Raw genomic sequence first — 24309 nt, 5'->3', positions numbered from 1 at the left:
GTTAACTCCTTCAAGTGTAGTGTCTATTTCTTCCTGGGATTCTGATCACCACTGTAAAATGTCCCCGCCAAACTTGCTAGGGGTTATCTCTCAGCTGGGTATCAGGGATGAATTAAGGCAAGACAGCAGGCTGGCTCTGTATTAGGGATCTTCCTTATTCCTTGGACCTTGGTTCTGTTTGACACCAAAACCTTTGCCTGGATTCTTACCTCTTGGTATTTCCATTTTTTACTTGGGGCCCAATCCTTCTGTAGTTTTCTTGCTTGAACTTCTGATATCTCCCACCTGCAGGATTCCAGGGGTACTTGTTCACTCCTTCCTACCTTAGCTGAATTCTCTGGAATTAACCTCTGACCTCTGACTTAGACCTGTCAGCCCTCTCCTCTCCAGTTGACACCATGACATGGTGGATAAAGCATGTTTTGAGCCATTTAGATTTATGTTCCCATCCCAGCTTTGCAACTCCCCAGCCTGAGCCTCAGTTTTCTCATCTGTAAAATGAGACAGATAATACTATCTCATGGGGTTGTTGTTAACAGTAAAACAAAATTAAGATTTTGTGGTAAAAACTAAACGAGACTAGGTTTCTTATGTAGGAGCTTAATAAATGGTTAGTGTTCTTCTCTCAGGAAAGTCAGCAAGGATAAGCCACGGGCTGAGCTCTGCCTCCTCTCAATTCTCAGTACCACAGCATTTCTAGCATACTGCCGTTTCTGGGTATAGCTAATGATTTTACATATGTGTGTGCCAGCTCTCCAAGAGAATGCAGCTCTTTGAGGGAGGAAACCATGGTTCTACCTAACCACAAGGGGCTAAAGACAGAATAGTAGGATCTGCTGTATTCCAGAAAAGCTATGTTCCTCAGAACCCAGATTTCAAAGGAAAAGTTTCAATTTGGTGAGTGGTACATGTTCCCTTTGAAGATATAAATCTGGTGTGTTCAGTTACAAGTCTCTAGCAGGGAAATGTTTGAGATTGACTCCATGGTAAAAGCTAAACATAAATTGCAAAGGACAACTTGAAAACTTCTGCTTCCAACTTATTTGAGCTGAAAACATTTCGATAAACATATATTTCTTGTGGGTGCCAAGAGCCCCAAATCACAGCTGTAATATCATTAAAGCCACAGCCCTACCACCCCTACTCTACGTTGTTCAGATGTTGAATATCTTGATGAATGCTTGTTTGTTCACTCTCTCAAATGGTTGTTGTGCCCCTTAGTGCATAGTCTTGGATGATCATGAAATGACTACTTGCTCATTCATGTTGAAACTGTCTACAGCTACATGGCAGCAAAAATGGAAATTTGGAACCAACCCCAGTGACACATGTTAGCGATCAGCCAATATTAAGAGAGGAACCAGATTTGTGGAGTGATCCAGTTTAGTAAAATGTGTTGGGAAAGCTGATGGTTTCAGTAAAATTGCTTAATAAGTGCTGCTGAGAGTTGAGCAAAATAATTAGTCTGACTGGGTCTGTGTTTTTCTCTGTCTGAGGGAGTCCTGCCAGTCTGAGAACTGCTGCTTTTATAGGTGCGAGAGGTTGGAGCTAGTCCCCCAAATATTTTTAGAGTTCCTACTATATGCTGAATTCATCCCTGAGGTCTTTGAGGCCTCTGAGAGGAGCAGAAGACATACTCTGTGCTTTCAAGGAGTTGGATAAGACTATCACACAAGACAATCAATACCATGGGCCATATGTAATACGGAGCTAGAGCATGTGAGACAGACACCAAGGACTCCTGGGAGATTAGAAATGGAAGTAAGAGGTAACCAGTGAACAGAAGATGCTCAATAAATACATATCGAATAGCTGGGAGAGAGGGAAGGAACAAGGGAGAATAATTTCATGGAGTAACTGAGGCTTGGAGCCTGAAGCTAAAGCAATTGAAAGTCAAAAGAAAGCATACACAACCTTTGGTCAAGGGAAGGGCCAAGTGAAAGGCCAAGGGAGTGGGGACTTCTACTGGGAGCAGCACACTCATTTGGAGGAGTCTGGGTACCTGCAACTCATTCTCCCAAGCAATGAAACCCCAAAGGAGGTGATCAGTTCCTGCAAGGCCTAGGACTCTCTTGGCTACAAGTTGGAGGCAGTAGTGTCCAGCTGGACTCTGGGGCAGGTTCCAGCTCAGAACTGGAATCAGCCTCTGTACCACAGGATTCACTTCCTTCTAGCCCCTGTTAAAATAGACTGTAGGAGGAAGGGCCTAGTCGATCTGCAGGCTCCAAATCTCCCACTCATCTTCAGTGTAGCCAACTCCACAGGATGAATGGAAGGGGCAGACTCCAGTTTGCTAATTTCCCTTACCCACTGGCTCCCAGAAGATACACACTTTGAGTGGAGACTCTGGATAACATGGCCATGGGAACACAGCCATGAGGATGTCACAAAAAGACAGCCAACTGCATCTACTTATTTCCACAGTGGCCCATTTCCAGTCATTTTGAAGATTCTGCAGGTGAATAAAGTGCAGAAATCTGATGGTTGATTTGTTGATATATATAACAAATACAAGATAAGTGAGCCTTCTATTCTCCAAATCCACAAATGTATACAAGATCTGGGGGGAAAATGGATCAGATGATAATATCTTTGAGGGCAGAGCCATATGCTTTTTCTGTATTTCCATAGTAGATTCCTAGCACTTAGCGGGATCTCATGAAATATCTATAGATTGGCACAAAGACACAAAACCCCTTCCCTGATACTAGGTGATCATTTAGTATAACACAAGAAGTTGTTAAGTCTAGGGTTTACCAAACTGTGCTTTGATATGGTTCAGCTTTGATATGGTATCCTTGTTGGAAGGATAAAAGTAGGCTCTAGGACCTCCCTCAAATGCAGAAGCTCCACTTTTTCCTGTTCTATATGCTGAGCTTCGACACAAGATTTGCTTCTTCTCTTAAACAAGGTTGAAAACCACTATTATAGACAAACACAGCCCAGGCCAAAGATTAAAACATAGAGAAATGCTAAAGGACATAACTAAAAAGTGATAGCAGCAAGTTCCAAATACTGTATTTTAAACGCTGGTGAAATGTTACCATGGAATCTCCAGTGGTGGGATAAGTAAGGATACAGAGTGAAAATGGAGAAACTAAGGGATTGAGCTGGATGGAGTGGGAAAGCTCCAAACTCCCCACTTGTCTCCAGCCAAGCCAGGTCCTCAGGATGAATGGAAGAGGCTGCCTCCAAGTGATTTTCGGAGTAGTCTCTTTGTAAAAACTAAAGCGAAATTCACTCTGAAATGAGATAAGCCTAAAGGGAACATATTATTGGAAATAAATGGATCAAGACATCACTAAGTATTTTTCTAATTTCATGTACCTTCTTAATTTTCTAATGTGGCACTGTCTCCACACTTCAGAACCAGTCCCTCATCCCCAGTTAAAGCTCCCTTCAACCCACAAGACCTAAATCATTTTGGCTAAGATATTGATGGTTTCTTATGCCTGCGCATGTCCCTGCACCCCACAAACATCTGATTTAGTGCTTCCTGAAACTGAAGCCCAGGGAAACTGTGTGTGACCACTGCCCTTCAAACCTTATCACACACATCCCAACACTTGATCTTGAGCATGCTTGCATGAGACAGGATGTTGCTAAGGCCAAAATGCTTGAGCTATAAGACAGAACCTAGAAATGGTATTAAAAAGTGCCTCTGTGGACACACTCACCGGAATCCCATTGATCCCAAGAAAGCCAGGAACTCCCATGGGACCCTAAGAAAAAAGCAAGGAGAGGAATGTAAGAGACAATCCAAGTGATCTCCATTAGATTCAGTGGGTTTGTTCATGCAATTCATGACCTAACTTGTTAAGAAGCATTTTGTACTTCCCTCTCCACATTGCATCGCCTTGCTCCCTACTCCAGTTCCAAGTGATCCTTTGCCTCTACCTAAGGTCTTGGACATGTCTGTGTACTGAGACCAGTTCTTATATTAGGCAATGTGGTGTAAGACCTAAAATAAAGGCTCAATATTACATGTTATCTTGACATCTGATAACTGATGAAAACTGGGGGTCCTCAAATGGCCTAACCACAAGTTTCCCTCTCTACTCTGCTCCCATAGATAAGGTCTGCTAGGCAAATGACCCTCCTTATCAAACAGACCAGGTCCTGAATCGTGGGTTTCAGTTCCCTGCTGACCCAGTGAATTATTCAGACAAGCCAATCACATCCTCCCTCAGGAATCGAGGGGTACCTCATCCTCTTGACACTATAAAGTCTGCCTCCCAAAGTCCTTTCTGGTTCATTCTGTTCCAGAGTGCAACCCCCGTGTGGCCCTGCATGGTATGTGGTGTGCTCCTCCCCGTTCCTGTGAGTGTATATGACTGATAAACCTGTTGTCGATCTCTTCCATTCAGTATCAGGTGTCATGTCTTCAGCCATCCCCAGAACCCATGGGTGGGAATCCCTCTCTCACCAATGGGGTGAGTAGGAGGTGATTAAAATTGTCAGAGAACGTAAACTGAGCTGTTAAACTCAGCTAGCCAGCACCATGACATGATCAATCTCCTTTCTTGCATCTCTTTCCCTATATTTATGGCCCAGATTGCTTCTAAGTATTCTGACCCCTTGTTTCCCGTTCTCCTTGCTTAGATTCCTGACCTCTCCTGCCCAGCTGATTGGACTTCTGACCCATGCCCAGTTCAAACCCACATGACTTCCTATCACAGTGAGTCCACTTGTCCAGCAAACAGCTAATACATGTACTTTATGGCTTGCTTGCCATGGGAATCTCTCCAGAAATTAGCTGATCCATTAGCAGCACATTACCTAGCCTTTCTCTTATTAAAGTATGTATCCTGGTACCAAGGTATTCAGGATTAGCATTATTTCCACAAATGAGCAGAACTGAGATTTAGAACCTTTCACCTTCATTCTTGTGGCCCACAAGTCAAAGGAAAATCAAGCTTTGATGCTCTTACCTTATCTCCTTTTGGTCCGTATGGTCCCAGAGGGCCTGGGGAGCCCCTTTCTCCTTTCAACCCTGATAAACCACTCGGGCCAGCAAATCCTTGAGGACCTGTTGGGCCTTGAATTCCAATTGGTCCTGGTCGCCCCTAAGATGGACAGAAGTGCAATTAGTCAACAGAGGCCTTAACATCAACACTTCCCATTTTCCCATGCACAAAGAACACTATCATCACTTCACTAAATAATTTTGGCTTAGAGATCTGTGAAGCATGCCAAAGTTCCAGACACAGATCAGAAAAGGCTATTTTAGGGGCTTCTAAGCTTATTTGGACAGAACATATTTTATAAGCACATTTAATAAGATTCATGTGCACCAAGATCCTTCAATTTTGTACTTCTTAGGAGATTAGTTATTCAGGCTGGATAATATTGTCCTCTTCCTAGTTAATGCCAGGCCATCCATCAGATTGTCAAAATAGTGAAAGAACAGAACGCTGGAGAGCATCGTGACATTTTATAACTCACATCCAAATGGCGAACCACACACTCTCAGTGAAATCCAGAAATGGCTGTGCCTAAAGAACACTACCTCAGGGGTCCAGAGAAAGGAGAACCCAGAAACCCATGGGCTGATCAACCTGTCAGAGCTCATCTTTGTTGGCAGATCCCAGGACTCCATCACCACAACTGGAAACAGGTGCTCACAGGGAAAACACACACACACACACACACACACACACACTGTTTATTTACTCCCTTCCTCTCTCTCTCTTTTTCCTCTACCCCCACCATCTGTACAGTGTTGAATATGCAAAATCCAAGGAACCTGAGAATATCCATTAAGTATCAATTATGATAGCAAGAGGGAGCAGCCTGAGGATTTTGAATGCCCTAGTTATAAAGTGTCTGTGACAATTAAGTCTGAGAGTTCAGGCTGACATTTTAAAGCTGACCGAGACAGAGAATTAACCTCAGTGGGTGCAGCACAGGCAGGCTAGTCTATCATTTAGAACAAATCCCAGTAGGGACTGAATTTTCTTGGCAGAAAAATGAAAACCATTAGTAATGTGCATTACCTCTCAGAGAACACAACACCGTACCAGGTAGAAAGCCTATTTTCATAAATGCTTCCCATCTCTACCTCTCGGCCCCTTTACTGACTGTCCGCAATTTCCTACAGATCTATAAAAAACTCTGAGAAAAGCCCATTAAATATGCCCTTTCATATTCCCCTTCAAGATCTACTTTTTAAAAGGCTGAAAGCAAGACAGATGCTGTATGCGACAGCTAGCCATGTACTGGAGATGCAAGTGGCCACCAGCTGTGTGGGGTCTTTGGAGTAAAATTTCCAGTGTCAATCAGGCCCACGAAGATCTAGGACTCTGGCAAAGAAGTAAATGACGTTCTTCCCAAGGAGATGCAATTCTCTGGGGGCACCACACACCACTCAACCTTCCCTAACACCCAACATGCAGCCTATAAAGGATGCCTGGCTGCAGACTGCTTAATGGGCTTATTGCTGGGAATGATGGGGTGGGCGGTGATCTTTCACTTTTTATGCTCTTACTTCCTGCTGGAATTTTGTTTACAATGATTCTGTTATTTATTATCTTGTAAATTTTTACAAAAAAAATACATACACATATATGAAACTAAAAAGAAAAAGAACAATACTTAAAAAAAATAGTGCTAGGGTGTTGTTGAGGATTAACAAAGAAGTCTAAAACATGGGCCTAGCTTTCAAGACTAATGTCCATAAAACCATAGCAAACAGTACAGTTCCGGAAGAGAGCATAAGTGCTGCAGGAACGCAAAGGAAGGGTTGGCCACGGAGGGTTTGCGGAATGTTTAGCATTCTGTCCATGCCTGGGGGGAGTCATGGGCTACACTGGAAATACTGAGTGGGTCCCAACTGAAGTGGGCCTGGAAAGCAAGGCAGGAAAGTTGAAGACTTCATGTGGTAGGCAATAGGGAACCCTGAGAGGTTTGGGGACAGGGGAGGGATGTGAGGAGGCTGTGTTTCAGGGCTGAAACTCATCAGGGAGCATTCAGGAGAACATGTGTGTGTCAGCATGAGGCCAGGGCAGCATGCCTGAGGCTGGAACAAGGGAGACAGATAAGAACCAGCTGTTAGGGGAGGAGGACACTGGTTGGTGGGAGGATAGGGGGCAGGAGGGGTTTGCTGAGGCCATGTTATTACTAGCAGAGAGGATGCAATCAGGGCTCTGAATGCTTGACCCAAATCTGAGCCCTGCCCAGTGCTTTCCTGCATCAAGGAAGGGGAAGTGGAGAGCACGATAAACCATTGACCAGCTACTGAGAGAGCAGATTGTGGTATGGCCCGTTTCCATCTTGCTCACATCACTCGAACCTGAGCAGTCCCTGGCATGGGCACACGGGCTGGCACACTCCAGCTCTGGTGTCTTGCCTTTGTGAGCACACGCTCAGCAAGAGTAAGCAAGGAGACTCAGGAGTGAGGCAATTCTAGGGCTGGACTTAACAAGAGATCTGATTCCATCCAGAAAAGGCAGGGTTCCATGGCCCACTCCCTTTCTCTTGGCTGAGTGGGCATGCTGAATTTGCCACAGTTGTATAGCCGACTCCTCCGTTCCTGCCAGAGGACTTAAAGTGAGCCTCTTAAAGAACTCATAGATTCTTTCAATTCTAATTCCTTTTCCAAAGAGGAATTTGAAATGGCATCCCTCGGAGGAACGTGTACTGGCCCCAGCTAGAAACCTCTCAGACTGCACTAAGGGCCAGAAGCAGGGCCTGTAGGCTGTCTCAAGGCCTCTGAGGCACTGCTGGCCCTGTGTGGTGCCAGGCCCTTCTGGACCCTGCAGTCATAGGATATGAGACAAAGAGTCTTCCCACCCACTGAGGTTCTTTTTCATACAGTGGCACAGAGCATCATGAACTAAATGAAGATGGCAAAGGAAAATAATGAGAGAGACATGTTTTTTGGGGGGGTTGTTTTGTCAGCCATCTTTAGACATGCTTACTCTTTGCTTATAGCTGTATGATCTTTTATCCTCATCTCCAATGTACAGGGTTTCTGTCACAGTGCCCAGTGTACTGGTGAAGCTTAATACTAAATCAGTGATGAACTGCTTTTTTGTTGTTTTCCTCAAAAAAAGCTATGAATGGCACTTTTCATAATGGCCAGCAGAGGTCAGTCTGAGAACACAGTGGCAACATGAGCAGGTGGGTGTGTGGGTCTCTCCCACTACAGAGAAAAAGAAATCAAACCAGTGACAGAGAAGTCATAGAATGTTCGAGCAGGAAGGGCCCTTAGAGACCATTCCATTTAGGTGCTATTTTATACATTTGCGAAAAAAGAGGCAAAGTGAAGGGGAAGGACTTGTTTAGGTCACACAGCTAGTGAGGAATGGTGTGGGACGGGACTTAAACCAGACCAGTGTTTGCCAGTGGCAGATGTCCTAGGGGGTCCTTGAGGCTGCCTCCCCTCAGCGCCGGCCCGCCTCTGAGACTGTCCCCATCAGTAGGCTGCAGCAGCCAGATGCTCACACATCATTTCTTTCTTCCTAACTCTGATCATTTCACAGAACCAATCTGAAACACCATCAGTTTGGACTGCTAGCAGAATTTCAATGGGCTTGGACCAATGCCCTGTCCTGATACATGCCATTTATTTTGGCAAATAGACCCAGACACGGCAGAAGGGACTCCTCCAAGTCTTTCCAACAAGCTCTCCTGCCTCCATCTGCTCAGGATTTTAAATACGCACATCAGGGTCTAAGTCTCAAGCGAATGAGCTGGGACTTGTGCCTAAGGCCAGGATCTGCAGGTTCACAATTGCAGCCCAAGCTGGCTGCCTCCTGCTGACTACAGAAGGTTGGGGTTAGCATGCAGTTTAAGGTCATCTTAGTTCAGACCACACCCACAACCCCCACCCCAGATAAGTGGGGTAACAGACCCAGAAAATGTGTAAGAATATAAAGTAGTACACACATGCAGAAATAGCATCTAAGAATCTTAAGAGCGCATGTCTCAGGTTAGGTAGGACTGTGAAACTGAGAGGGGGTTGACTTTTCATTACTAGGCCCCTTTTTGTCTTTTCATCCCTCTCTCAAGGTTCCAGTGTCCTTCTCCTATAAAATTAAAATTTATTCCTAAGAAAGAATCTGAAACTCATTCCCACTGAGGCATAAGTGACTGACAACAACTTAAAGCTGTACTTCTCCCCGGGGGATTTGTATTTTAATGGAGAGCAAAGCATCAAGCTAGTGGATGCAAACGATATTTATGAAGCAAAGAAGGGAAAAGGGGTGTGCATAGGCTTTCCTAAGGACCCAGCTATATTGTAGGAGGTGGTGCAGTGCTGTTAGGTGGTATCATGGTGCAGGCTCTGGAGTCAAACAGACCCGGAGTCAAATCTCCTTATTGCCATTTAACAGCTATGTGACCTTGGGTAAGTGACTTAACCACTCTGAGTTTCTAGGACTTTGAGCAATAATAGCTCTGGTGTGGGTTATTGCCACCATTTGAGTGAGTGAATGAATGTAAAACACCTGGCAGATAGCATGAACGTATCAGTTCCCTTTCCTCTTCAGGTATGATTTATGGTAAAAGAATGGAGAAGTTACGATTGGGTACTTAATGTTCCTTCTCTTATATTTAAGTGGGAGATACACGGATATCATTAAGAAACTCTCTTTGGGGCAGAGATGTGTGCCCGGGAATGAATGAGCATGTATGCGAGCACCCCACATCTGTGAGAGTATTTCCCCTCTTACTTAGTGCTGGTGTCCTGGCTCTCTTTGGTACTTGGCTCTTCAGTGTCTGCTCATTATTCTAAAGGAACCTCATCTACATGCTAATAACTCCCCAATTTGAACTTCCAGCCCAGATTTCTCTTCTCAGTGTACCAGATCCTTATAGCCAATGGCTTACCAGACTTTTCCACCTGGATATTCTAACCCAAACTGCACAAGACCAAAGCTTAACTCATCTTCTCCCCAATCCCATACTCTAAACCAGCTCTTTCCTCATGAGTTAATGGAACTAACTGAGTAAATGGCAGTCCATCCACAAAGTTGATCAAGCCAGAAATGAAAACCTCTCTCTTCCCCTCATCGTCCACATGCAATCCACCAACAAGGACTGTCAATTCTACCTCCAAAATATAACTCAAATCTGTCCATTTCTCTCTATCCCTATGGTCTTAGTTCAGGTCTTCCTCATTTCTCCCCTAGAGTGTTACTATAGCCTCCCAGTTTGTCTGCCATCTTCCAATATTGCTTTACTCTCTCTTAGCATCCTGCCCCAGGGCCTTTATACATGTCACTGCTCTCCTAGCTAGCTCCTATTTATCATTTAGACTCCAATAAAGATATCAGCTCCTCTAAGGAGCCTTCCCTGATTATCCCCACCCCACAGTATGGGCTAGGTTGCCTGTTTATGTCTATACCCTGCAACAGACTGAGCTCCTTGAGGACAAGGCCTGTGTCTTACTCCCCACTGAATCACCTGTGCTAAGTACAGTGTCTAGTACACAATGGGTGCTCAGTAAATGTTTGCTGAATGAATGAAGAAATGAATGAATGAATATATGCACTGAGAAGCCCGTGCCGAGGTACAGCAATATCTTCTTTGGAAGTCTAGATAGCTGCAGTAGAGTGCAATCAAGAACCATCTGATCACAGAACCACAGCAAAGAGAGCTACACAAGACTTAGGAAAACATCCAGTTTAGGATGGAGAAGCTGAAGCCCAGAAAGGGAAAGGGACATACCGAGGTTCATACGGTATCAACTCTAGACACATCACAAGAGGAAGGGAGTGGATGTGGCAGCAAGATGAGAGACACAGATCCCAGTGAGGAGGCTGTGACCTCCTGAAGATAAATAACAGTGACCTGGACTAGGTTCATGGCAGTGGAGACAGGGAGAAGACAGATTTGAGAGATAATTTCAGAGAGTAAAAATGGTAAGACTTGGTGCTAGATTGGAATTGGTGGGTAAGACGGAGGGGAGTACAAAGGGTGACTCCCAGGTTTCTTGACTGGGCAACTGAGTGGACCTCTTCATTGACATGTCCTGTTGGAACAAACAGACACAACCATCCATTGAGCCCTACACTCCACTCGCCTAGTAACAGCACTAATGGGCAGCCTTGTCTGCAGAAGTAAATAAGGGAGAAAGAACATCAATAGGTGAAGAATAGGTCTAGAGTATGGCAGACGAATATCAAACACATACAGATCCATTTTGTGGCCCAGGAAGCCCTGGTTCAGCTTGATAATATTAGCACCATCTACAATTTTCCACCAAGGGCAGTGACCCTGCCTGTCTACCCCCCAAAATGTGATTGGTGTCTAGAAAAGAGAGAACCCCGCAAATTCTGTGTCCGCCACAGCTAAGAAGCAGTATCAGAGGCTCACCTTCAACACCCAAATGAAAACACGTCTATTTTCTAGTTCTTAAGCTATAATCAGTGTTTGAAACAGCCAGCTCAGGCATGAAGACATGCGTCTACATGTTTTGTTTGCAAACACACACTCACACACACACCCCCATTACATTGGCTGTTGTCAGCATGTTAAAATTTTGGAAAGACACCTCCCAGAGCGATAGTTAACTCTTGCTAGGCAACACTCTGCATCCCTCCTTTCTGCCTGTTGACTCACATTTCTCTTCTAAAATGTAATATTGACTTTTTTTTTAACCAAGCACTTACTAAGTGCCATCTCCTTTAATCCATCTCCAATAGCCCTAAGAGGCAAGTAAGCCTCACGTTACAGATGAGGAAACTGAAATACACAGAAGGTAAAGAATTTGCATAAGGTCACACATCAAGCAATTGGTGAAGCTAATTTTGGCCATACCGAAGCCTCTGCTTCTTCTACCAAGCTACACAGCCTCTGTGTTGAATAATGCTCTGAATGCAGAAACCCAAACCCACATGAAGAGCAGCAGTAAGAGCTACTCTGGGCAGAAAATATTGTTATTTTCATTGATACCAGAACACTTTATCTCAATTTGCCCAATCTTTTCACTGGAAGAGGTACTATTTAATAGAAACTCACTTAATGAAATTAACAAATTGTCATAAAAGACACTCAAGGAATGGCACTCCCTAGAACTTAAAAAGATGGGAGATTTCTTCTTGTTTAATCATCATCCCCTCCGATTCCTCCTCCTCCCCCTCCTCCTCCTTCCCCTCCTTCTTCCTCCTCTTCTTCTACTTCGTCTTCTTCTTCCTTGAGTGTTCCACAATTAAAGTGGCCTCTTTAATTGGCCTGTGGGCAATAGACAGTTTACTAGGCTCTTGTAGACAAATTCTGATATGCTATGCGTCCCTAATGCTAGCATATTAAGTTAGGGGCAAAAAAGGGAATATAGGCACAGTATACTAATTTGATGATCATTGTGCTGAGAAGAAATTGGAGAATTTTGTCTTTAAACATGTTATATTTTCCCTTGCCCTTGGGGAATGCCAATAATTGTTAAAATAGGATGAAGCAGAGATGTCTGCTAGCTAGAGGCAAATAAGTTGACGAAGATTTTTTAGTTCTCCCTTTTCTCTATGACATGTCCGTAAAACTACATCAGAAACCAGAACAAACTTTCTTTTTGTGATAATATTAGAATTTGGAAGTGTAAGAAGCAAAATCAAATGAAATTGTAAATATGACCAATATTTGGCCGCAAAAATAAAAACAGAACAACCAAACACTTCTGTAACCATTGCAAATAGTTGAATGAGCCCCTATAGGCCTTCAAGTGGGCACCAGTCTATACAAAGAGCCCCAGCATACCACGAAGTGTGTACCGAGTTTCCAGACCGCACGAAAAAGTAAATACAGCTCCACTTGTGACGAATTTTACCTAAAACTAACATACGAGTTGGAAAAACTTGAAATACTTTATTTGCTATAATTTTTTTTCCTTCTTAGGATCTAGAAGGGCTACTTGTGTGTAATTTGATGGCACAGGCCTCTTAAGAAAGCCTTCTGATAAACTAGGGTTGATGTTGCCTTTGCCTCTCAGAAGATTCTCCTGTGTAAAGCAGAATTACAAGACTTAGGTTCTATTCCCTGCTCTCACTTTCTAACTGTATGATCTTGAGAAAGCCAATGAACCTCTAGGCCTTTGTTTTCTCATCAGCGAAATGGGGATATTACTTGCTTTACCTATTTGCTGGGTTGCTTTGAGCATCAGTTGAGACAATGCATGTAAAAAGGGGCTAAGGGTTCATTCCATTGACAAAGCTTTACTTTTAGGGGAAAACTCTAATAATCAAACTCCTAATTTTCAAAAAAAACCACCTAGTTTGCTGGGCACATAAGGCAGTAAGCCCTTAAATGAAAAAAGGTTCATGAGGAGGAGGTTTCAGTAGAAAACATTTAAATGAAATGAAGAGCAGAATTTACAGCTGTGAAAGGTAGGGGCAAAGTGACTGTCTAGCACAGGATTCTCATTATAGTTTAAAAATGATTGGACCTACACTATTATCCTATTATTGTAGTTTTTAAAAAGTGGTTTATTTTAAAATGCATGGTTTAATTACAACCCGAAGACAATCTTTTTCTTTTAGTTTTTCTAGCAAAACATAGCCATGGTTTTATAATAAAAATCAAAGGGAAACAGGACTTGCCAGAAATTCACTTTACAGCAATTTTTGCAGTATTTTATCCATTCCATTAGATAAGGGATACTTGCGGCATTTTTCTCTGACATAATAAACTACCCACCATTCATATACTGTGTAAGCTTTGGTCCAGTACTGAGCTGGTATGAGCTGATTCCTTCTGGATCAATGTTGGAGTCTCTGGTGAGAAGCCATCAAGTTTTGGGAGTGGGAGGTAATAGGAAGTAACCAACTACTGCTCCTTAAACAGAAGAAAAAGAAGGGTAGCATCGAGGAAATTTCCTGCTAGGAGCTCCTTGCCAAAGAACTCAGGGAGCTCTGGAAGGGGAGGGGAGCACAGGGAATGGAGAGGAACAACTTACTCACATAGTCTCAGTGCTGTTCTCGTGCAAACCCACACCCCTGTGTTCATTTAGAACCAGAGGAGTATTCATATCCACACCCATGCAGATAAAGAGATACACATTCCAAGCAAAATGCATATGCCCACAGGCACAGAAGTCTGCTAAAATGGTAGGGCCCGCTGGTACTCTGGCATAACCCACCATACACCTCTCAGCCGGCAATGGATTTGAATTCAAGAAGATGGGATGACTTACAGCTCCCCCTGCCAGCTGTATGTAGTAGTCTCTATAGACAAGTAAAGCCATCTCACAGACACAGGCAGGCCAAAAAGGAGATGAGAAGGGGGTCTGGAGGGCGAGGGCTCCACATTTCTGATACGTTTTCCTTTTACATGACGGACAATTGGAAGCTAAGATGAAATGAAGCTCTGTGTGCAACAGGAAAGATGGGCTGTAGCAGCGGTTGCAGCTGTGGTACAGATGAAAAGTAGAAGCTCCAGAGCCATCGGTCACATCAGGAATAAGAGCTACAAGCTCGCATTGGAGAAGTGCTTCAGATTTCAAAGTGTTTGCACATCCATGACTCCATTTAATGCTCATAATAGCCCTATCATCAGTGTGCTAGAGACTGTAATCGAGGCCCAGAGGTTAACTAACTTGTCCATGGCCACACAGCTTATGAGTAGCAGAGCCATACCTTCTTATTCCCAGTCTAATGCTCTTTCCGCTACTCCTTTTATAAAGTGACAGGTCAATTCCAGGTCAAAAATTCCCACTAGAAGGTCATGTAACTCCACCAAAAACCCTGGTTCTGGACATTATTAAATCCTCTTGGTTCTTCCCTTCATCCTTCTTGCTGCCCAGTGACACCCTTACTAACCAATTAAGTAGATGCACAAAGGACAAAGAACTCAAGTCAATCTACTTGGTCCCCTAGCAAATCATCAATTCAGTAAACATTTATTGAGTGCCTACTATGTGCCAGCCATGGTACTACATGTTGGGAACACAGAGGGGAATGTAACATGGGCCCTGCCCATGAGCTCTCAGTCCAAGTCAGAAAGATGGGTTATGTATGCGCATGAGTATACCATAACGCAGGGGAAGGCAGGAGGGATATGATTCTGAATGCAAGGACTGTCGATAGGTTTGTCTTAGTGAGAGGAGGACTTTTTATCCTCCAGACTAGAGGGTGGAGGGGCATGTGTAAAGAAAAAGACCCAGGACAAGTTCTGGTAAGTAAGAGAGAAGTGGAGATAGACCATTTCAAATTGACCTCAATTTCCTCAATAAATGTAGGAAGTGAGGTCACAGATAGAGAGTGAAGGTTAGTTGAGGTTGAGGATGACTGGAAAGTGCTGGGAGGAGACCCTATGGAGGACATGGCAGGAAGTCAATTGTTAGAAAAGTGTGAAGGGCTGCCAAGCAGCCCTAAGCTCTGCTGACACTAGAGAAGATGTTTTTGTGGGGGAGGTTTTCTTAAACAATACTTGGCAGCCCAGGAACAGGAGCAGACAAAGCAGGTGGTGGGGTTTTCCAGGGTTGGGTGCTGGCAGCTACACCAGAAGTCCTGAGGGTGAGAATGGGGGTGAGGGAGAGGGATAGGTCCAAAAGGAGGCCCATTGTCGACATAACTGATCTTGGGGTCCAGGCTAGAGAGTGAGCCAGAGGGGAGCTAGCAATCCCTGATAAACAACTGATTTACTAGAAAATTTGGCCTTATTCAAAGTGAGAAGTCTGAACTACTTATAGATATGAATTATGTACAGCATTTAGTACTTGAGTCAATGCTGTCAAGACAAATCTGGAGCCAGAGAGAGCAACCTGGGGATCCACATGTGGAGAAAATCCACCAGACTCTTAGCAAAGTCATGCCACATCTACCCTAGACTGAAGACCTTGTAGCTTGATCTAGTATCCAACTCAAAGGGAGATGGTTTAGGCTGATGCAGAGATAATGGTGCCAACTTCCAGGTCAGAGTCAATGGCATGTGTAGGGAGGAAAGCAGACAGCTCACATGTTTACAGCTCACTGAAGACTCACATTTTATCAGAGTTCTTGGTCCTCTGTACATTCCCCACTTTCACAGTGTCATTTACATTTTTGTTATATCTCACTCTGCCCAACTGTTCCTTTAGAGATAGTAGCAATGAAAGCACTTAAAACAATTATCTGGTCCCCAGAGAAAGCAGAGCTAGGGATAAATCAGGAAACTATTTTGAGAGGAATCCAGGTGGGAAATCGGGGAGGGAGGAAGTGGCAGCTGGAAAAGGAAGCAAAACGAGCCAAACCCTAGGATGAGGGGGAGAAAAAAGAGATGAACAGGGAGCTGGGCAACCAGGGGCCTGGCTTGTGGAGGTTAACTGGGCAGGAGGCCACATGCTCCCCTTATCTCTTCATCCATCACCACTTTTTTCATTCTCTGGTTTTATGAGGATTTTAAAAGCTTCTAGATCTGGTGCTGGCAATCTTTCAGAAAAAAGTTAACAGAAAATTCTGTAGAGATAAAGTCCCCAGTGAAACCCGCCATAGCCAAGAGTAGGGACAATTTTCCCCTAAAGCTGAGTGGTAAACAAACCTTCAAGTACTTTCCCTTTCAAGTCTTTGAGTCTTCAGGTCCTTTGGCCTGAGAAGCTAGCAGCTAATCGCTTCTCTTGACTTGTTGACTGACAAAGGAGCTTTCTTTGCTAGTCCAGGTTCAACCAGTCTCTGGAACCCAGGACAAGAAAAAAAGGGAGGGGGTGTAATGGGGGGGGGAAGCTCTAGTAAGTCCACCTGGGAGAGGGAAGAGCTCCCAAAGGCAAAGCAAAGGAGCACGATTAGGGGAAAGGTGTGGATCAAGGTACAGCAAGGTTAGCTTTCAATGAGCACTGCCAGGTCGGCTGTTCCAGGGCTCAGAGGAATGTTCCTATCCCCTTGGGACCCTACTCTGGGAACCCTCTCTTCCTCTCCCTTATATCTTCTGGGCTGGTTGCTTTCCCTTGGTCTTCAAAACATGCTCTGGTCTGCCTGATACTAAAAAACAAAACCAGCAAAATCTTCCCCCTCACCCCATGACCACCCCATCTCTCACCACTCTTCCAGAACAAACTTCTTGATAGACTAGACAACACTCACTGCCTCCACTGCCTCTTCTACCACTCTCCCCAACTCCTGGCAATCTGGGGCTACCAACTCCTCCTGCTTGAAAGCACTCTTTGGGAAAGTAACCAGTGACCTCTCCTAAATTCTAATCCCATAGACCTCCTTGGCAGCTTTTGTTATTGCTGAACCCTCTTTTCCCTTCTGAAACCCTCTCCTTGGCTTTCACTACACTGTACTATGGGCTCTTCGGTCTTTTATCACCTCGCAGTCCTCTTCACTGGCCCCTTCCATTCTGCCCAAAGGCTCTTGCCTCTCTCTTGGTGAGTTCATCCACATCCTACACCTTCTACCACCTCCTCTATAAAGATGAGACACCACTCTAATCTGTTTCTCAGGTCATGTTGATTTCTTAAATCCATGTCCACAACACTCTTATTGGTCCCCAAGGGGACCAATAACCAAAGCCTAGCTCAGTCCCTCATTAGCTTTCACCTGGATAATGACAACAGCCTCTGGAGTTCTCTCTGTGCCCAAACGTTGCTGCAATCTATCTAACATTCTGGACAGTAATCTTCCTAGATCTGATCCTATAGTTCCTCTGCTCAAAAACTGTAAATCACTCCCTATTACTTTCAAAATAAAACTCATACTCCTTAACTAGGCATTGAAAGACCTTCCCCATTCAGCTCCCACCTGTCTTTGTAGGCTTATTTTCTACTAAGCAGTCTACCTTCCCCAGACCCCAGTGTAATATCTCCTTGCTGAAACTTAAATCTATCCTATACTCTCTCACCACCTGGCTTCCAACCAAGTGGTTCCCTGCCAAAAATAGAACCCTCTCTCTCTTCTAGAACTCTCTACCAAGGTTCTATCGTTCAGAGCTCAGCTCAAATCTGACCTCTCCCCAAAAGATTTCTCAGACTTCACTGGTTGGAGTTATTATCTCCCTTTTGATAACAATTTTAAAAATATTTTGTTTGGAATTCATCTGTAGAGAGCTGAGTTAATCCCACCCCTCAGTTCATGGCAAAATATCATCATTAGTCCATATAAGGCCTTTCTTTTTATTTTGTCCTTTTATTTCATCCAAATCTCCACTCTCATTCTTGTCCCTTCACGTGAACCTTTTCTAATATATTTGATGGAAGTCCAAGATATATATGCTTGTTGGTGTGTGTCTATTTAAGTATAGATCTCATTCTAGTTCTTATTTTTTCACGAGAATGTTTTCAAAATCTATATTGGTATTTGCACAACTACTTTATTGCTTCTAACCCTTGTTAGTATACATAGTATGCAGTCACCACACTTTACATGTATATTCCCCCACTGATGGACACGTAGTTTGCCTCCAATCCCTTGCACAAATGATTCTGTAATAAATATCATTATTAGCATCCCATTTTAGAACTATGGTGAGGTTCCCCAGGATACATAGTCAGGAGTGAGGCTGCTGGTTTGTAAACATATACATGCTTACTATCAATGAGTGCCATCATACTGCTCTCCAAAAAGCTATACCAGTTTACACTCCCATCAGCAACAAATGAGGATTCCTTTCTCCCCACATGCTCAGAAACACTTGGTGCTATCTGACTTTTTGATTTTTATCAATTGGATGCATATAACTTGGTATCTCACCATTATTTTAATTTGTATTTCTCCGAATATGAGTGAGATCTATCATCTCTTCATATGCTTGTTAGCCAATCCAGTTTTCCCTTCTGTGAGTGTCCATTCTGTGAATATGGTTTCTTCTTTTTTTCTATTGTGTTTTCTGCCTTTTTATGGTTAATTTACCAGAGTTCCTTGGACATTCTAGATATCAATGCTTTGTCAGTTTTCAACATTGCAAATATCTTCTCTTAACCTATCATTTGTCTGTTAACTTTGCGGTGTCCCTCATTGAATTGAAAGTCTTAAGTTTGATGTAGTCAAATTCATAAATTTTTTTAGCTTATGTTTTGTACTTTGGGGTCTTATTTATGCAGTCCTATCCCATTTCAAATTATAAAGATATTTTCCTTCATTTATAGTTTCCCCTTTCACATTTAGGCTTTTAGTCTACATGGAAGTCACCTTTGTATGTGATATGGAGTAGTAATCCAGCTTTATTTTTCTGCATAGAGCAGTGCTTCTCCATCATTTCATGTCATGGCACAGAGAGAATATGGAAGTATGTGCTCAGCATAATGTGGTAAACTGATGGGGCTGCTCATGGCCAGAGGTGGAGGCCACCAGCTTAGGAGCTGTGGCCACTTTAGGCCCTGCCTGGACATCCTAAAGGTCAAGGAGAGCAATAGTTCTACACCCTTAGAATCCATTTGTGGCAATCAGTGTGACACACTGATTGGGAAGCTCTGTCCTGTTGATTCACTCTTTCCAGTACCAAACAATCCATCCTTCCCTTGCTGTGAGATTGCATTGATATTATTATCATCTGTTTCTGAGCCCTATATTCTATTCCTTTGGTTTATTTGCCTTTTACTGTGCCAGTGCTACAGTTTTTTATTGTTATCATTATTATGTCTTTGCAGCATGTCTCAAACTGTAGAAGGGCAAGTCTCTCATCTGTTCTTTTTCAAAATTGACTTTGATATTCACAGACACTTATTCTTCTATATACATTTTAGAATATGTTTTTCAAGTTCCTTAAAATGGTGGTATTTTGATTCGAACGGCATTGAATTGATAGACATGGGAAAAACTGACATCTTTACAATGATAAGTCATCCCCTCCAGCAGTATGGTGTATCCCACCATTTATTCAGGTCTTTTATGTTTGTTAGTAGAATTTAAAAATTTTATCTGTAAAATATCCAATATACTCGTAGTTAGGTGAATTACTAACAAAAAAGATACATTACAGATTTTCTTTTTTATTGTTGTTACTGTGAATGGTGATTTTACATACAGAACTTTGTACCCCTATTATTATATTCAGAATGAGCATTGAACTAGAATTCTATGTGTAAGGCCCATTTCCCTAATTGGGCTTGGAGCATGTAAAGACAGGTCTTTGGTTCATCTTTCTTTCCACTACTGTGCTTTGGCATAGTAGGTGCTCACTTAATATTGATTGACCTGCATTGAGGGGACTGTGAAGTACTTCAGAATGCTTTGGAAATTACCTCCCATGTAATTGTCTGACAAAAGTGCCATGTGATTCTCATTTAAAAATAAACAGCCATGTTACTTCAAATTAGATACTGGAGGAAAGAGAGGGAAAGAGGAAAAACAGATTACTAACTAATGTATAGTTTTGACTTTCGAACCATGATAATGTTTTATATACCCCCAAATTAAATTAAATTATGAAAGATAGAGGAGGAAGGACCTTTGAAATTGAATAGAAACGAAAAAAAAAGAGTTAATTGTGGTAGGTGATAACCGGGAGGGAACATATGGGAGACTTTTGGAGTGATGATAATGTTCTAAATTTTGATCTAGTTGTTGATTACATGGCTGTGTTAACTGTAAAAATTCTTTGTGTTGTACACGTATGATTTGGGCACATTCGATATATAATATATAATTTAAAAGTTGTAAAAAATAAAAAACGAGACGTTGTAGGTGGTTCACAAGCAATATAAATGTATATAAAATACTTAATACAGTGTCTGCACATAACAATAACATCTAGCATTTACTGTATATCACTCCTGTGCTAAGCACCTTGTAAAGATGGTCTCATTTAATGCTCAGAAAAGTCTTATGATGAAGGTACTATTATCATCCACATTTTATATATAAGAAAAATGAGGCAAAAAGAGGTTAAATTACTACTCATAGTCATACAGTTGGAAAGTGGGAGAAGCACTATTCACACTCAGGCTTCTGTACTCTTAACCACTATGCCGAACTGACATTCAGGAAATAGTACTATTATGATTCACTGTGAGATATAGATATAGATACAGACATAGATATATCTCAAGCAGGCACTATATGTTATGTATATTTCACAGTAAGTATATATATACATACACACATATATACATATGTATGTTTTTTATAGCTTAGAACCCTGAAACAAAAGCACCTTCTGACCACGTCCGTTTCAGCTACAACATCCTGGTGAGGGGTGCTCTGTTGCACCTTAGCTGCCATCATTTCTAAGGGGCTCAACCTGGAAGCTCTGGAGAAGAAGAGTTCTAGCTCTTGTTGTCTTCTGTCAGATTGTTCTACCGCTCCTTCCTACCTCCTTTTCAAAATGATGGGTCACAATAGAATCATTTTTTCTATTTTTAATAAACTTTTTATTTTGGAATAATCTTAGATTTATAGAAAAGTTGCAAGATAGCAGAGAGTTCCCATATACTCCACACCCCCATCACCTGGTTTCCCCTAATGTTAACATCTTACATAACTATTGTACATTTATCAAAACTAAGACATCAGCGTTGGTATGATACTATTAACAAAACTCCATACTTCATTGAGATTTCATCAGTTTTTATACCAATGCCTTTATTTGTGCTGGGATCCAAACCAGGATACATCATCACATTTAGTAAAATGTGTTAATTTTTTAAAATCATGGTAAAAATGCGTAACATAAAATTGACCATATTAATCAATTTTAAGTGTACATTTCTGTGGAATTAAGTATATTTACATTGTTGTGCAGCCATCACAACCATTCATCTCCAAAACTTTTCATCTTCCCCACGTGAAACTAGTAAAATGCATTTTTACAACAACAAAAAACCCCTGAAGTCCAGAGTAGCTGGAGCCAACAAGAAACACTGACCCCTTTGCAATTAACAACTACATTGTAACAAGACCAGACAAAGAGGTTTGTTTATATGGAAACCATGGAAACAGCTAAGTATGAGCAGTACATATAGGAAACATCTAGATTGGGTTACTGATAAACTCTCTTAATAAACAAAAACTTTGGCAATGTAAAGCTAAGCAATCCCCATTTGAGTGAAATCCATAGCCTGAACAAGAAGCTGCAAATGGTTTTGAGAAGCTAATTCTCTGAAACCAATCCAAAAGCAAATGAATCACCAAGAAGAAATAGGGGACTGTATCCTTGTTTTTAGAAGAGGACCTAAAACCAGTCACTTCACTAACTGCCTGGGAGTTACCCAACAATGTGCATGGCACCTGAGTAAGTGATCAGAATCCCCCCCACCCCCAGCACACCACCTCATGTATTCTGTATCATCAAGCATTGTCAGAAGACTGCACAGTCAAGCATCTGGTATTGGAGATCATCTTATAGTATGTAAAGACCTCACATAGCAATTGCTGCAAGTATTTGACTACATAAGAAAGGAGGAAGATTCTACAGAGTAGAAACATGTTAGATGCTCTCAATCAGCACTTCTCAAACTGTAACATGCATATGAATCACCTTGGATCCTATTAAAACATAGGTACTGATTCGGTAGGTCAGGGGTGAGACCCAAGATTCTGCAGGTATCATAAGCTCTCAGGTGATGAGGATGCTGCTGATCTGTAGGCTGCAGTTTGAACATCAAGGCTCTAAATTAGTAATTCTCAACTTGGCTGCATACTGGAATCACCTGAGGAGCTTTAAAAACTACTGATATTTAGGTCTCTTTCCCAGAGAGTCTGATTTAATGAATTGGTTTAGGGTATCCAATGGACTGGACTGTGTTCCTCCAAAAGTCACAAGTTGAAGCCTTCACCCCCACCATGTGTCTGTATTGGAGAAAGGATCTTTAAAGAGGTGATTAAGGTTAAATGAGGTCATAAGGGTGGAGCCCTGATCAGTAAGAACTGGTGGCCTTCTAAGAAGAGGAGGAGATACCAGAGTTCTTTCTCCATCATGTGACTACACAGCAAGAAGGCAGCCATCTACAAGCCAGGAAGAGCGCTCTCACCAGAACCTGACCACGCTGGCATTCTGAGCTTGGACTTTCAGCCTCCAGAACTGTAAGAAAATAAGTTTCTGTCATTTAAGCCACCTAGTCTATATTTTGTTATGATAGCCCAAGCTAAGACAGGGTGTTGCCTGGGCATTGGGATTTTAGAAAGCTCCCCAGGTGATTCTAACGTGCAGCCATGGCTGAGAACCTCTGCTCTAAATAGTAGTTGAAGTGAATGTAACATCAAAGTTACATCACTCTTGCACCCATGTGAACACAAAAGCTATGGCACATACTTGGAGAAACATCACCCCACATCACCAATTCATTACAGGATAGACATGAGCCACTCTCCAGCTTAAACAACTTAGTCATATTCATCAAAGACATGAGTGCTCTACCTGAAAGTTGGGGCAGCTTATGTGATATTTAATGAAATGACAGCTGTCATATTTTCTCTTTTAGTTCTCTTCAGGAGAAAAGCTGTAGACAATGTTACGATTTGTATTTCCTGTTTGGGGACTTAACCAAGACCTACAATCCTCTTATCTGAGTGGGCATATGGGAAGTCCTGTGAAGAATGAGCTCTTCGGATAAGTTCATCAACATTTTTTGCTTCCTTCACAAGAGAATGAAAGGAGATCACACACTCTTGCCCTGATTACACCAAGCAAGGCTGCACTGTGTTATTTAGTGTTCACTTTTAAGCAAAATTCTCCAAGTTAGAGTGCTTGGGATCAACATTGAGTTTGGTCAGAAAAGAATAGATATAATTTAAAAGACTTTTGCAGAAAAATCAAAGGATTGCGGGAGATGAATCAAAGTCTTTTTGTTGGTCATCTACTGCGCATTGGTGGCCACCAATCATAAAAACAGGCAACCGTGAACTCAGTTTTCTTAGGCTCTGCTTCTCTTTGGGCTGACCAGTAATGTCACAATTCCCCAAGTCCCAGGCCCAGGGCACCTGGACACACATACTTAAGCACTTACCTGCTGAATGGCACGGCTGTTGACCAACTAATCTAACGGCAGCCCCTAATCATGGAACTTCCACTGCATTGTTATGAGTGTTAAATGAGAATCTTTAGTGGGAAAGTGCTTTCAAAAAGGATTCAGTACTAGGTGAATATGATCACAGCATGGCGATTAGGTCGTGAGAATGTTTGATCATGCTGAAATGGTTGGGATGAGTAAACTGTAGGCTAGTTCAACTGTCCTAACCACCACCCCTTTCCCACATGCAGATAATCAAGAAATAATAATGAAAGTTCCTAATGGCTTCCCTGGGTTCGCCCTTTTGCTAGTTAGCTCCAGGCACTCATCCAAAAAATAGTCAGCTTGGATGGTCACAGAGCTGGGTTTGACCCACAGCAAAGAGATGTCTGTTTTCAAACACCATTCAGGTATTCCTCGGCCACATTAGCAGAGAATAAAAAGACATTCTTGGGGGATCAGTCATGTGCTACAAAACACAGGCCCTTCACAAATTCTCTCCAAACCAACAATTT

The 24309-nt window shown here is 42.5% G+C and overlaps 1 protein-coding gene across 1 annotated transcript in view; it reads right to left on the bottom strand.

Moving 5' to 3' along the window:
- Window positions 1-24309, bottom strand: part of COL4A6 (collagen type IV alpha 6 chain) — a 257943-nt gene that overhangs the window by 37664 nt on the left and 195970 nt on the right. The window contains exons 4-5 of the mRNA XM_046672845.1: window positions 4932-5066; window positions 3678-3722 (exon numbers count right to left, since the gene is read on the bottom strand). Of these exons, the coding sequence (XP_046528801.1) occupies window positions 3678-3722; window positions 4932-5066 (180 nt within the window). The remainder of the gene's footprint in view (window positions 1-3677; window positions 3723-4931; window positions 5067-24309) is intronic.

The sequence above is a fragment of the Equus quagga genome, chromosome 10 (genome assembly GCF_021613505.1).
Source record: "Equus quagga isolate Etosha38 chromosome 10, UCLA_HA_Equagga_1.0, whole genome shotgun sequence".
Classification (NCBI taxonomy): Eukaryota; Metazoa; Chordata; class Mammalia; order Perissodactyla; family Equidae; genus Equus; species Equus quagga.
The sequence above is the reverse complement of the archived record's forward strand: the minus strand, read 5'-3'. Positions and strand labels throughout refer to the sequence as shown.